At 39.7% G+C, this 15,183-nt stretch overlaps 1 protein-coding gene across 1 annotated transcript in view; it reads right to left on the bottom strand.

The window, feature by feature from the left end:
* Positions 1-1,368: 1,368 nt before the first annotated feature.
* The window catches only part of LOC112694361 (homeobox protein EMX1-like), a 23,710-nt gene continuing 9,895 nt past the window's right edge, over positions 1,369-15,183 (bottom strand). The window contains exons 2-3 of the mRNA XM_025569802.1: positions 12,125-12,297; positions 1,369-2,576 (exon numbers count right to left, since the gene is read on the bottom strand). Of these exons, the coding sequence (XP_025425587.1) occupies positions 2,307-2,576; positions 12,125-12,297 (443 nt within the window). The 3' untranslated portion in view covers positions 1,369-2,306. The remainder of the gene's footprint in view (positions 2,577-12,124; positions 12,298-15,183) is intronic.

Raw genomic sequence — 15,183 nt, 5'->3', positions numbered from 1 at the left:
CCACAACCGTCTTTGGCTATTGCAGGGCTATAGCAGGGAGCCCTTTTAGAAACATGAGTACGATTGTTATTTCGCATTACCTACTGATTTTCAAGTTATAACAAACATTTGGAATTCGAAACGATATTTTTAGACCTACCCCGTTGCTCAAAAACGTATCAACGGTAACGTTTAAATTTTGAGTTGAATATATTATCATTTAATATTATTTTTAAATTATAACCCTGCAGTCGAATATTTAATCGATATGGGTTTCAACAATACGTTACAACGTAAAGATGTACATTATATTTTTCGGAGCCTCCGTCGGTCGGGGCTCCATTGGTCTGGGGGCCCCGGGCTCGTACCTCACGAGCCCTTTGGGTAAAGGCGGAAAAACAGTGGTTTCCTCTCTAGACCGTCGACGAAGTGCATGCGTGCACAACGGACAGGCAGGGTTGACATACGGTAGCTTACGAGCATTCTTATCGTGTACGTTCTCACCAGGCCGGCAAATAATTTTTTTTTTTTTTTGGGCGGGAACAAATTACCAATTTTCAATTGCGTAATAGGCATTGAAAATAGTTCAACTCAATTTCGAGACCTAAACCCCGAAACCCACCTCCCATAGCCGTTACGTTAGGAGCACACGAGTACACCCCTCGTAGTAATGTTCCGTTCGCGGGTCCAAATTTCGTCGAAACGAGTTCGGAACAAAAACATTCCGACGTAAAACGCACGCGTTCGTGAGTACCGCCGCAGAAATCCGCTTGGCGATTCTCTTCGGTCCATCGACACGAACTATTACGATCTTCTCGCTATTGTTACTGTAGCTCTTCTCTTGGAACGTTGATGCGAGTAAAACCTTTTTTTTTTTTTAATTAATATTTTCGTTATTACTTCCGGTTGACATATTTCATTACCTCACGCCCCCGTCAAGTCTCATCACTCTGCGAGGCACCGATATCGAATGGATTCCTCGCTTCAGCCGGGTCCTTCTATCGTACTGAATCGGTGTAAATCACCCGTACATTTGACCGTTCAATCGGCCACGTACTGTGTACCTACTTCTTGTTTTCCTACCGTTTGCCAGAAAAAAAAAATACAACCTCTCAGATCACAAAGGTTACTGATCCATTTTTACGTAATTTAATTGTTGATACATAGCACGTGTTTTATGCGCGTCAGTCGCAGCATTAAGCAGGTTAGGTATATTATACGCTCATTACGTACCTGTATCAAATCGTGATGTAGTTAGGTGTAAACAGGAACGAAACGTAAAGGAATAAAAACGTCGTGAGCAAATTAACGAAACCGTTTTTTTTTTCATTCTTTATTATTATTATTTCGAACAAAGTTAAACAATACGATTTTAAATTAATAACAATCATAGTTGTCCAACGATTTATTGATTTTTTTTTTTTATTTTATAATTGTAATAGTCGGTCTCTTCTGAAGAGCATAGAACGGACAAGGATTTTGTACAAAAGACTTTTAACTGGTTCGAGGTTATTTCCGTTACAATAATAATAGTAATAATAATAATAGTAATAATAATAATAATAATAATAATAATAATAATAATAATAATAATACACGTTGTTTGTATATAAATATATAATACATTACACTCTAGGCGTCCTACGATGAGAATACAATTTTATTAGTCTTTTATACATTATTCAATAATAATAATAATAATTAAAAAAAAAAAAAACTCACAAGTTTAGCGTACATTAAACGCGTACGAATACGTTCATATCGCGTAACGAATGCGCTAAAAAATACGTTTATGTACATCTATATTTACATATATATATATATACGTAGAACTCGTATGTGTTGGTCAACTTCGGTTGTTCGAAAGCAACGTACGAAATATACTATACAAATGTTTTGAACGCGAAACATACGATTTCCGTGTGAACCACGTGAATAATGACTAGAAACAGCGGACCACGATGTCCACTTTTGCGCGGAAAACCAACTCACAACCGTTACGAACTGTAACGGCGATTACAAAACAACATAACGACGACGACGGCGGCGGATGATGATGACGAAGATGATTATAATAATAATAATATAATGGTAATAGTAATAATAATAATAATATGATAGAAATACGGACCGCGCGGTTAACGATCGCCGGTCCGGTCGTCGTGGGATTGATGAGTGCGCCGGAGGGACCGCTGCGCGAACGTCCACGACGAGGTGAAACGATCGAGCGGCTTTGCCCGTACAGGTTACCGGTGTCCGGGAGGGTTCGGTCGTCCCTTACCGCGGGATCAGTGGCCGCGCGCGGTCTCGTCTTGTGGTCCGGACGTCTAGACGTCGCTGTCCGCTTCGGAACTGTACCCGTCGTAGTGCATCGTCGTCCCGTCGTCCCTGTGCGGCACCGACTGCGGCGAACCGTCCCCGTAGTGGTGCATTTCGCTGTCCGACCCGCTGTTCTGCGTCTCCTGTTTCCACTTGTTCACGTGATGCGAGTTCTTCGGGCCGCCGCCCCCGCCGGACTGTTGCTGCTGCACTTTGGCCTCTTCTTCCTGCTGCATCCGCTTGTGTTTGGTGCGCCTGTTCTGGAACCACACTTTGACCTGCGAACAGACGACGCACGATTATTATCATCACCGATCGCTTTGACGGTAAAAGATCCGCGGCAGGTCAGAAGGACCACGGTCAAAACGCACGACATTGTCATCGAGTAATATTTTAACCGGTAATTAACGTTGTGCACTATTCGCGTACCCACTCGTATAGCGTTTAACGGTTTTATGGTTTTGAACATTTCGATTTTTCGAGGAAACATTGCAACTACAGCCTGAACCTCTCTCCACCGTCCGCGTGCGACGATGCTCTAAACGTAGTACCACTTAACATCCCTCGTGCCGCGGTCAAAAAATTAGCGCAAACCACCCTAAACCTAGGCGGGACGTTGTTATTGTTTTTATCGTTGGCGATCGTCGGGGAGTTGTGATCGCTCGTAATGACGTGCACAATGACCGAACGTTTTACGCGCGATTGAGTAGTGTTATTACACGTTGATATGCGATCGCAAACGCTGCACTAAAACAGCAGTAGTCTAACTCGATCCGTGTGAAGCCACGGGCCCCTGCTCGGAAATTCGATTGTACCGAGGACGCCTATTTTTATGTTTATGAGAAAAATGAATATTATTTTTTTTTTTAGACCGATTTACGCGCCTTTTCGTAATAATAACACCAAAATCCTCGGTGAACGATATGACGGTCTGTTCGGTTTAACACCTTCTTCGCGACTACCCGTGCATTACAATTCGATTTTAAAAGGTGTTCGCATTCGTTGTTGCATTGACTTTCGATCGAAGACGAGTGAAGCATTTGTTTTACATCCTCGCGATCGCGTCCTGCAACGTTGGCTGCGTGCACGACGTTTTCACTTCGGACACGACCGCGGACCCCCTAGGATCGATGCACGTACCCCCGCAGGTCCATCGCCGGGAACCGTTGGAACACAGTGCGCCACTGAAGGTACGAAAATCGCGTGTTTTTATTTTATGTTTTATTTTCGCAGCGCGAAACGAGATACAAACCCGTATTACAATATTACTGCGTATGTACTACCTGCCGGAGCACTGCGGGCAGACCGCACTCAAAGACTGGCACATGACGCGCGCGCCTTATTATTTACGTGCAATATACGTATTTATCGGATTACAAGTTCGCGCGCAGGTGTTTGACTTTCTCGACGTTTCGAATCAACATTCGCGGGTACGTTTTTATCCGTAGGACGCCTCGCGCGTTACACAGACACGTATATATAGCTAGGGTTCGCGAGTGTTAGAAAAAAAAACCATTTTTTCTTATTTTATTTCTGTAGTGTACTTTAATATTCTCGTCGAGAAACCCGAACCGTTTAACGCGCGTATACTACACCACTTGACCGTGCGCGCGCGCGCGTAAATAGGTAAACGTTCCCATAAATAGGTATATGTATATAGACCTTAAAATAATACAGTCGAACACGTGTAACGTATTAACGCCGCGAGTATGATCGCGTGCGAGGGCGTACTTACAGTAAATTACATTAAATGAAGACATTGTATCGCGTTTTCAGCGTGTTGTAATATTATGCGTGTACACACAGATACGTTTACGACAACTGAAGGGCTTGGACCGTAAAATATAGCCGCGTAATCAAAGGTTTATGAAAGTGTACGATTGCAAATCAAATGAAATGGTAGTGGCGACATCCGTTTTCTTTTCGTCACGTGAAAAAAATCGGTACACGTACGTACAAGTTTTCGCACCGGCAAATCACCTTTACGCTCTCACGTGTACCGCGATAACACGAACATAATTATTCGCATGAATATTGCGTATAGGTTAGGCTCGAAGTCGCGGGCGGAGGATGTAATATTGTCCGGATCGATTGACGCGTTGCGCGCGTGTACACGTGCAGGTGTGACGAATGTGAGTGAGCCGAAAAAGGGAACGGGTGCGCAATGAGGGATCCGGGAGCTATTTACTCGGGGGATGATTGCCGGTTAATCTGCAAACAGTACGTGACGGGATACGGATCCGGGGCGATTTCATTTCCGCGTAAAATACCGTCGCGTAAAAAATTTCATCTAGGGATCGCGCGTACGACGGGAGAGCCAAACACACACGTATACACACGTTGCACATCCTGTACGCCGACGAAAATGGCCGATTTATAAAACGATTGAAAAATAATATTTGCTCAGCCATAATAATAGATAGGTGTATGCGAGCGCTCGTAAGCCACAGGAGAACTCATCGCCAAAGGGGTTGCTGCTGCTGGCTGTGTAAAGGTTCGCGCGAGACCCGTATATATTCCATTGTCGTTGCTCGTTTACGTTATCCGCGCACCGCGTGGCAAATCGTATTATTAAGTGATATATATATATAAATTACGTGTTGAATACCACCCCCCATCAACCAAGTGTACACATCAGCAACCGTTCGAATTGATCATTTTTGTTATTATTGTTTTATTTTCGACCCATCCGTACGCCGCGTTTTCCCCGCGTTGCTTGTGTACGGCTTTCGCTCACACCAAAACTCTTACGGCGATTCGTATTCGCGTAAATGTTGTTCCGGGATAAACTTTGGTTGCAACCAAATGAGCACATAAAAATCAATTTTGTGAAATAAAAATAAAATGAACTGCTCGAGGTCAAAAATATTCCAGTGTAATCAATATTGTCCACTGCGGCCGTTGAAACGATTAAGACACGTATATACACGGTTGTTTTTAATGTTAATTAACGAACTATACACACGCACTTAACTAGAGAATTTACTCTAATAAATGATTACAGTTCAATAGTTTTCGGTAAAAAAAATTTTAAAAAAAAGTTCTTATCAATTTAAGAATTTACCATAAGATTTATGGTTTTATTTTTATTATTATTTGTTGTAATCAACCGAGTAATATATAAATTGCTTATGCAGTAATTTTCTTATTCTAAATAGATTAAGAATCGGTTAAAGCGATTATGAAATAATGTATAATAATATAGATTATTATTCGCTCATTCCGTAAATTCTGATTTGACATCTAAAAAGTTTTTTAACGGTTTACATAAATTATTGGTGCACACACTTCATATATGTTTATCACTTTTTTTACAGCATTTAACGATATTCATTTACATATTTATTATTCTCGTTCGGAAAATTGTCTTCGATTTTCAAACCACAAACACAACACAACTTATGCAACTATAAATAAGTCTATTTAGAAATTAATTTTTTTACTTTAGATTCTCTGCTTGCAAAAAAAAAGATGATTCAACTTTTTAACAATCGATAATTTAATAATACATGATTATAAATATCGCCTCTTTAATCATATTGTATCACACAGTTTACTGCGAATCCAATGCGCCTAAATTACTTGAATACATCGCAGTATATTTACTTTTAGTTAAAAGTCTAAAACGTTCACTCAGACGGTACATTTTCCTCGGTTCTTATTTTTATGCAAAATACATTGTTTGGCATCTATCAAAAATAAAATCGGAATTTTTCCATCCCGAGCAACAATTGATACCCCCTCATAATTCAACTTTTTATGTATAAATCTCGCGAATTATTCGGCGTGACGACGACGATGACGACAACAACGATGATAAATACACGTCATTTTGGGTCGCATGATGCGAAAAGAAACGGCTAACAATGGCAATTTCCTTTTTCTGAGCAGGACATGAGCACCGCTTGCAGAAACTGCCGAGCGATATATATATATATATATATACGTATAAAACGAAGAAAACATTTCTGAATCGGTTCACTCCGACCCCCATTGCCCACCCCACACGTATACGCACGCGTACACATGCATTCAAGTGTTCCTGGGCATTATTATTATTATTTATTTTACTTCCTCCGGATTCATGACGATCGCTCGAGACGACACAATACCGGATCGCGGAACGCTGCGACGAAACGATCGTAACAATCCGTTAAATGGCCCGTTGAGGACGCGCGAAAAGCGCCTAATATTCGGATCACGACAATAATAATAATAATAATAATAATAATAACAATAATAATGTTTTATGTGATAAACTTCCGCGCGAGTAGCGAGCATAACGCGTAGAGGTGCGAACCACGTGCGTTTTACCGGGACCAAAACGAAAACTATTATTACTGTTTGCGTTTCGTTTCATTGATCTGCATTTTGTTTTGTTATAATGTTGTTACGCGACGATAGCTCGCTAAATCCACATAATCATTCGCCTGCGCCGCGTACGTGTTTATACGCGAACGATAAATCTACATAAAAGTACGACGCGCAAATATAAATAAATAAAAAAAAAAAAAAAAACGGGATTTACGGGAAAACCGGCGAGCAACACGTTTTCTCATTAAGTTTTGACGACCGGTGTGTTTGCGAAGGATTTTTCCACACGGTTTTGCATACGTACAATAATATATGTAATATTCAAACATTGGCGCGCGCGCATGGGGACCGGAGGCGAACAGCAATAACGTAACTTTCGCGTGTCCACGCGGAAACCGTTCGGATCGATCGCAGATGCACACGCGTGCACCGGGGTCGGAAAATTAGGGATCGCGCGCGCGTAACCATTACTCTCGTATTGTACTTGAAAACCACCCGGTACACTTTTGCGGAGACGCTGGATCCCGTACACAATGGCATAAAATATGCGTAATAAACAAATATATACGTACGCGTTTTAATCGAACGACTCGTGTCGGTCGGCAATAACTCACCCCTCCAGTCCTGTTTATATACGCGCGCGTGTATTTTAAGCGGCGCCCGCGCGCCCGAGGGGAGTCCGTAGCACATCCTCCTCCGCCGCCGCCCGGTTAGTAGTTAGTAGTTAGTTATCTCATTATCCGAAAACAAGCTCTGTTTTCCACTACATTAAACGTCGTCGTCGTCGTCGCGCCCCCGGGGAACGTTTTACGCGCACAACCGTGTATTGTCATTATTCCGTTGTCACGAAATCATCGTTATATATCATTCTTATTGTGATGTGTACATTATACGTCACGTAACGCGTAAACCGTTCGGCATAGAACAACGCGGATAAAATGCACTCTCTCTCGCCGTCTCTCACAATTCCACCCCCGTCGCGGACCCAATATATTACCGTACGGGTACGGGGTGCGTCGTGTTCGATCACTGATCTACACGCTTCTGGAAGCTTTCCCGCTCGACCACGAGTTCAAAATGGCCGCTGTACGTGTCGCGACTGACCCGGAACCGTACTCACCGAACCGTGTTTTGCATGTTTATGCGTTTAGGTACGCCGTGCGCGGACAACTTATGATTAATCATTGTCGAACGTGTCTTATGCGCGTGCGTTAAATAATAGAGTACAACACATGTGTTTGCAGTTTGGCGCGCGGGAAAACTAATCAGACCGCGTAAAACGTAATGTACGTGTGCAGACCACACGAACGCGTTTCATCGGTCGTTTTACGGTGAAGAGGTTATGATTATTTTCGACGAACAATGCGGACAGTCCCGGATTAACACTATCGTAGGCCCTAGGCCCCTAGTCCTTGCAAGGCCGTTGTCCAGTATTTAAATGGTTAAGAAACCTTCTCTTTGGGAAAGGAAGTGTTGAATCTCATGCAGTGTTAAGCTTTTAAAAATTTACAAAATAAAAATCAAATCTAAACTTTTATACGACAACTATTATACATTTTTATACGATAAAAGTTTTAACAAATGTTAAAAAAAAAAATCATTTTAATCCAAAACATGTATAATATAAATCGTCAAAAACCATAAAAAAAATTTTTTTTTTATCGATTTGCATAATATACGAGTAAATGGTAGCCACACATTTTCGTAGGCTGAAAAATGTTCGTAGGCCCTAGACGCAGTGCCTATGCGCTAATACGGCCCTGAATGCGGACGAATGTGCGAGCAATCGATGCGCGTTAACTGAACTTATAAGTTCATGGAGTATATATACTCCATTATCTTATTTACGTTGAACGACATGTTATGTAAAATCTCTAAATGTGTTTCTGTGTTACTTGCGTAATCGAACGCGAACCATCGATTGATTGATTATCGAAGTATAATACTGAACCGTCACGGGAAATACGTTTAGACATTTTTTTTTTTTTTTCAATTTTTTTTGTCCATGGCGTTTAGAGAAAACAGCGCATCGTGTTTGTGCGTACTACACCTCTACTGGTTCCGCTAAAAAATGATCGTAGTGATAGGTAACGATGAAGATATAAATTTGCGCGAAGACGGTCCCGACGGCACATATATTTTGAACGGTTAATTTCGATAAAGATCAGAATAGGCACGCGAGACGTCTAATCCAAACGTAAAAAGTGTACGCGAACCGCAAACTGGTTAGATGAGTATATTATTATTATTATCATCCGCGTTCGGTTCTTATTCATTAGCAGCGACTGTTTGCGAATAAAATACCGAAAAACGACATAATCGTCCGTAAATTTATGCGCGCGCGTGTAGCACTACAATGCAACGAATATTAAGCCGTCGACGGTAATAAATGTAAAAACACATTTGGTGGAAAAAAAAAAAAAAAGAAAAATAAGAGAAAAAAAGCCCCGATTCGTATTGTCGATGTGCACGCGAGTCATAAATTCTGTTCATAATGTAATTATGTTACAACAATGTATAATTTTGCGCGTACGCGGACCCCGACTAAAATCAATGCCAAAATAACGTGCACCGTAACACATTCGCTGGAGTATGGAGTATTCGATTCCGGTCGAGTTTATAAACTACGAATATATATATATTATATATTCGTATACGTTCCGTTAAACAATATAACATAATAACTACAATAATATAATGCAATATTTGCAGCCGATTGTTTTTAATTGCGTCCATTGTGCATACGCGCGCGCGCGTACATGCAAACGCGAAAACGCGGTTTAATTTTAACCATGCCGATTTGCGCCGTAAACTGCGTTCGGAATAACGTACGAGTGACACGATCGGGGTGTAAAATAAAACATTAAGCGTAAAAACGTAACACAAATTGACGCACGATATTGTGTGCGGCGGTCGCGATATCCTTTGGGATGGAAACACTCAGTGCGAGAGAGAGAGAAATCGTATCACGTTAATAAAACGCCGTTTGGCCGTCGATTATATAACACATATATACATGTATGTGTGTAGCAAAAAAATTTAACGACGCCTCTTATTATTATAATTTTCCCTCGCGACGACTACCGTTTTGGGGTGCACATAGTACGCCGCCACCCTTCTCGATCACGTGTAGCTACCATTGGTCGAAACGGTCCCCAAAGGGTACTCGACGAAATATCCCTCTCGTTGTACGCGATCCAGACGTACCGCATAAGTACGCGTTTATATACACGACCATATTATACGTGCGTGCGTTCCCGCAGCGAGAAAAAAAAAATAAATAAAAGAATAACAACTAATTTACACGAGTGTTATTTTATACGAGGAAGACAATCCAATGGGATGATACAGAAGAGGGGACGATAGTGAAGAGCGGGAGCTTTTTTTTTCCTGATAGTCTTTTTCTCGCCATAATGGTCGCGCGAACGGGGTGTTAACTATGTCATAATGTATTCGAATGATGCGTATAAACACAATAAGCTGAACGAATGTATACCATAGAAGTCAAACATTAAAAAAAAACTGCATGTATCATATTACGTTTGTATAATTTATGCTATTTACGAACGAACAATACCAGTATTTATTAATATGATTTAAAATGGTGTAGGTACGTTATGAAAGAGTCGACGGATATAATATTACAATGATGAAAGGTTAAGAAATCATATTATCCATATGCACACGTTTTGTACAATAAAACCTTTTTAACGCATAATGCACTAAACATTGACCCGAGAAGTGATCTCCTGGTAATATTCCACCATTATAATAGCATTCACTCGTACTAAAATTTTAATTTATAAAACATTTTTTTAGGATGGTGTTTTTATATTAAATATAAGTAAAATTTTTACTTACACATTATAAATATCATATAATAATTTATCGTTGAAGGTCTGTTCTAAATCACATTATTTAATCTAACCTATAACTGATGTGGTAGTAATGCTTTTTTTCCCATAATGTTTAGAACGCATTTATAACAATCAATCAATCAATCAATAACTGTCACGAAATGTCAATTGCTTGATAAAAATTTCAAAATACCGAAAATATGCTGCAATAATTACGCGTGATTACTAGAGATTACTACATAAGAGCCAGTACACATTTAATTAGGAAATGTACTCTTTCATTATGACACATGGTTATGAGGAAAAGATTCTCTAACTTTATGTAACCACGTTGTGGAATATTAAATAGAGATAGAAAATATCATTCCGTTTAATTGCAGACGATAATAACGCGATAATAACGTGTCGATTTTTGCACGCATACGTATTAGGTTTAATACACGGACGATAAATTACACGATTGCATTATGCGTTATGGGTCCATGTGCATTGTACGTAAACGCCGTAACAAGGTCTTATGTAGCCGCCAAGAAATGATTAAAAACACATTTACGCTTCTAGAAAAGAGTTTTATTTAAACCGTTATTTAACAACGCTCTTTAACACCCCTCTCATCGAACAACAAGAACGGCGGCCATTATGTTTTCCTTTCGTCCCCATATACTGCACGATTATAGCAAGTAGGTACCCGTTTAATCCGACTCCCATCAAAATAATATCCGTCACATTTAATCCTTTCAAAAGGTTAACTGGGATCCGTCGTTGTCGGCATAATGCTATTATGTAAAAGAACACATACACTTATACATGTATGTTTTAATGCCCAAACTTCTAGGCGAAGAATTTTTTTTTTTTTTTTTTTATTGAACGTTTTATAAACGAAAATAATATACATTTAATTCGCGTCATCGTCGCTGCGTTGACAACATACAATGAACCACCGACGTCAAAGCGGTATCAAAACACTATCTCCGTTGTATGCGCTTAACGTCAAAAAAATAATAACCACCCATAAAGTCACTGACGGATGCAATCCGATTATACAGGCGTTTCGTGCACATCGTAGGTGCACGTGGCCGAGGGAAATTGATCTTACGGCGTATGATGTGTACAATGTTCATAATTGAAAAATTAAAAACAAGGTATCTAACGAAAAACGCTCGAAGAACGCCACGTATCATGTACGTCCGCGAAAAAAATGTTCGTAAAATACGTTACGGGTACAGCAGCGTTACCCCGGTGTGTAACGTACACTGTTTGCCCGTGAAAAATATAAAAAATTGCACTTCGATCGACGCGTTTCGATTACCGGCGGCGGCGTTTAGAAAATTATCATGCGCACATTAAACGTTATGATTTACGATTGTTGAATTGCCCGATAACAGTTCTGTACGTTTTGCCCGAGCGTCATGAGGTACGCGCGCCCATAGATTTCGTAAACCGCGATTCTCATCGAAACGTAAAACGTGTCCGGTACGTGCGAGTCCTGCACGTCGAATTTAGACGGACTTCGGTCGCCGGTTGAATTCCAAGTTCATTTCTAAGTTAATTCTAAGTTCTACGACGGCGCATGAACATGCTCGTCGACGACATCCGTTGCGTTTTCAAACGGCGTTGTAAAACGATCACCTATATTGATGCGTGCGGCCACTCACCTGAGTTTCGGTGAGACTCAGCGATTGAGCCAACTGTTTCCGTTCGGCGCCGACGACGTAATGGTTTTTCTCGAAGGCGTGTTCCAGTTTGAGCAGTTGGCTCGGACTGAACGCCGTCCTTATTCTCTTAGGTTTTCTGAACGGTTGTAACAGGAATCCCGGTATGTCTGGACCTGTGGAAAGGACGAGAAAAAAAAAAAACCATTATTCAAACGGCATTCGTTGGAACAAACCAATTTGGTCGGTTTGACGAGTGTACGATAGTCGTGTGTTGTTTGTATTATTTCGCTTTTATAACACCGATTTCCGACGGCTGATACCAAAACACGGTTGCATAAAATCGTTATTAATGGTTGTTGAGATAATCGGACGTCAGGAGCGCGTATAAGGATTGTGTCATGAAGACGACCCGGCATGGGGTCTACCGAAAATCATTGCGCCTGATAACATTGTACCCACTCTAATTTGAAAGCCAACAGTGATAAAATATTCCACGGCGGTGTCAAATAAATTTATTTTTGAAACTCGTTTGGAATATATTACAACGAGACGGGGGCCTGCGAGAGTCCAATATGTTTGTTCCTTCCCCTATGTGCATTATTGATGTATATATATACACGTACATTTATATGTCTGTGTACGTGAGTAAATATATTATACACGTTAATATATTTGTATACGTATGTACGTGTGCGCGCGTGTGTGTGTTAACAGCTTCATTAGAATATACAATTGGACAATGAGTTTGTTATAAATTAAACATACAGTCGGAGTAGGCGAGATTTCGATATAATATTGTCTGGGTTCACCTATCTATTCCGCTTATCGTCGCCACGCCGGATTTCTATTAAAATTTTAATTTTTCCTCCTTCTCTAGTGATGACAATACTGCTCCCAGACGAAAACTACATAACAATGTCGTCGACATTATTATTCCAGAACAATTAAATTATTAAAATACTGTACTCTACCATGACCGTCGTTATAAATCATATTATTATTATTATTGTTATTATAACTAAATTGTTTTGTATCTATATGGAAAACAACTGAAGGTTACAATTGAAATATAAAATATCGTTCAATTATAATTCGATCGTCGAAAACAATATGATGATATGATAATTATTATCTTCAAATGACCAGTTCATCAAAAATCACCAAATTATGACTATATATTTCACATTTATAATGTATATGTATTTCAGTTCAATTCAAATCATTTGAATTTTATAAAATGCTTTTCATTATGTTTTTCAAGTGCTAATTATTATAAAAAATCGAACATGTTAAGTATTTCGTTCGAACATGAAGCTCGCAGAGTTGCACAGCAGAAAAAATAGTATGAATATATACAAAAGTTTTCCAATAAAAAAAAAAGAAAATAATTATTATACGTAACTATTGATACTTCAAGTATAACAAATATTTATACATATGTTAATTTACGAGTGTTAACCCTTTAATAATTTTTAATTTTTATTCTATTTTTCTTTATTTCATAAAATAATTATTGCCGTATAACTATTATTATGTTTTGCTCATACAGTCCCAGAAAATCTATAATACAGTTCCGCATGTGCAGTGAAGCGTATTTTATTAGAAATAAACGAAATTTAATGTTGAAAAAACGGTAAAATCGAAATTGTAATTCTTAAAATTGGTTATTAGAAAAATTATAACATTTTGTATGAAGTATGAATACACATATATTTAACTCATTGCGAATTTACCTATTATAATTATTATATACATATGAATAACGGATTGATCATTATAATATGGTACATTATATTGTTATTGTTCAAATTATACCCGAATACACGACAAGAAATACGTACACAATAAATAATGTTACAACATTGCGCATGCACGTGTTGTATTTGTACGTTTAACCGCACGGTAATCGATCAAAACCACTTGACCGCGATCAAGCGCGAAATTATATAAATTGTGAATTTTTTTTAGTACGTGCGCGCCTTGCCCACAACAATACGCTTGTGCTCACTGTAAATCATTTGCGTTCGGTGCATTTGGGAAACGAATAAATACTGCCGTACGATCAGTGGCGGCTCGTGTATGTGGCGCACGGGCACGTGCCCTACCTGCAAATATGAAAGAAATAAGAAGAACGTTACGGTCGAGCATTTACTTAGTATCAACTGTTTAAGTTTACCTCTTGAGAAATACGTTCAAATAACAAAAGAAGGTGGGCCAAAGCCAAATTTGAATATAATACAAAATCAAAAAAAAAAAGAAAAAAAAAAAGTCTAGAGAATTTAAAAGTAACAAAGATGTCGAAACATGATTGGGCTACGTGTGGTTGTTCTATGGTAAAACGAACCGTTTGTTTCGTTTTCCTCGTATACTTGTTCGCCGTACTTCTGGTGATAAGAATTGGCCACAAGACTGAATAAATGATTTGGCTCGTCTAAACGCTAAATTTACGTACGCGTACAAGATCAAAAAAAAAAAAAAAAGAGGAAAATATTTGTGCCCCACTTTCAACGAACCCCACGAGCCGCCGCCGCGTACGATCGCCGTCAACGGACGTTGTACGACGGATTTTATACCTGGTACGCGGTAAACGGTTCGTAATAGCTTTCGACTGAAACACGGTGGTGATTTTGATTTTTTTTTTTTTTTTTTTTTATATAATACGCAACGATTTTCACACATAATTTTAGCGTTAACGCGAGTCGCACGCAACGAACGTGTACATCGTAATTACCGGAAGCAATTTGTTTTCGAACCGAAAAATTACATGACGTTTTACAAACATGCGCGCATATGCCCCCTAAAACCCCGCGCGTTCGGTACGAAACCACCGCATTGAACTCCGCCTCGGAAAATTATGCGACCGAAACGCACGCGCGGACGGATTGTAATGGTATAATTTTTGTTTCGGACAAACGCCGTCCGGTGGTTCAAACGTTAATTGCTGGTTTTCACCGTACACCGCGAAGAAGCAGCTCGGTACGCCATCAACGCATGCGTATCGGGTATATAAAAATTATATCAAATTGTTCCCGTAATCCAATCTGGCCCGGGCCCGAACA

This window comes from Sipha flava, unplaced genomic scaffold (assembly GCF_003268045.1).
Source record: "Sipha flava isolate LNK unplaced genomic scaffold, YSA_version1 128_pilon_pilon, whole genome shotgun sequence".
In the NCBI taxonomy this organism is placed as follows: Eukaryota; Metazoa; Arthropoda; class Insecta; order Hemiptera; family Aphididae; genus Sipha; species Sipha flava.
This window is presented reverse-complemented; position numbering and strand designations above follow the sequence as displayed.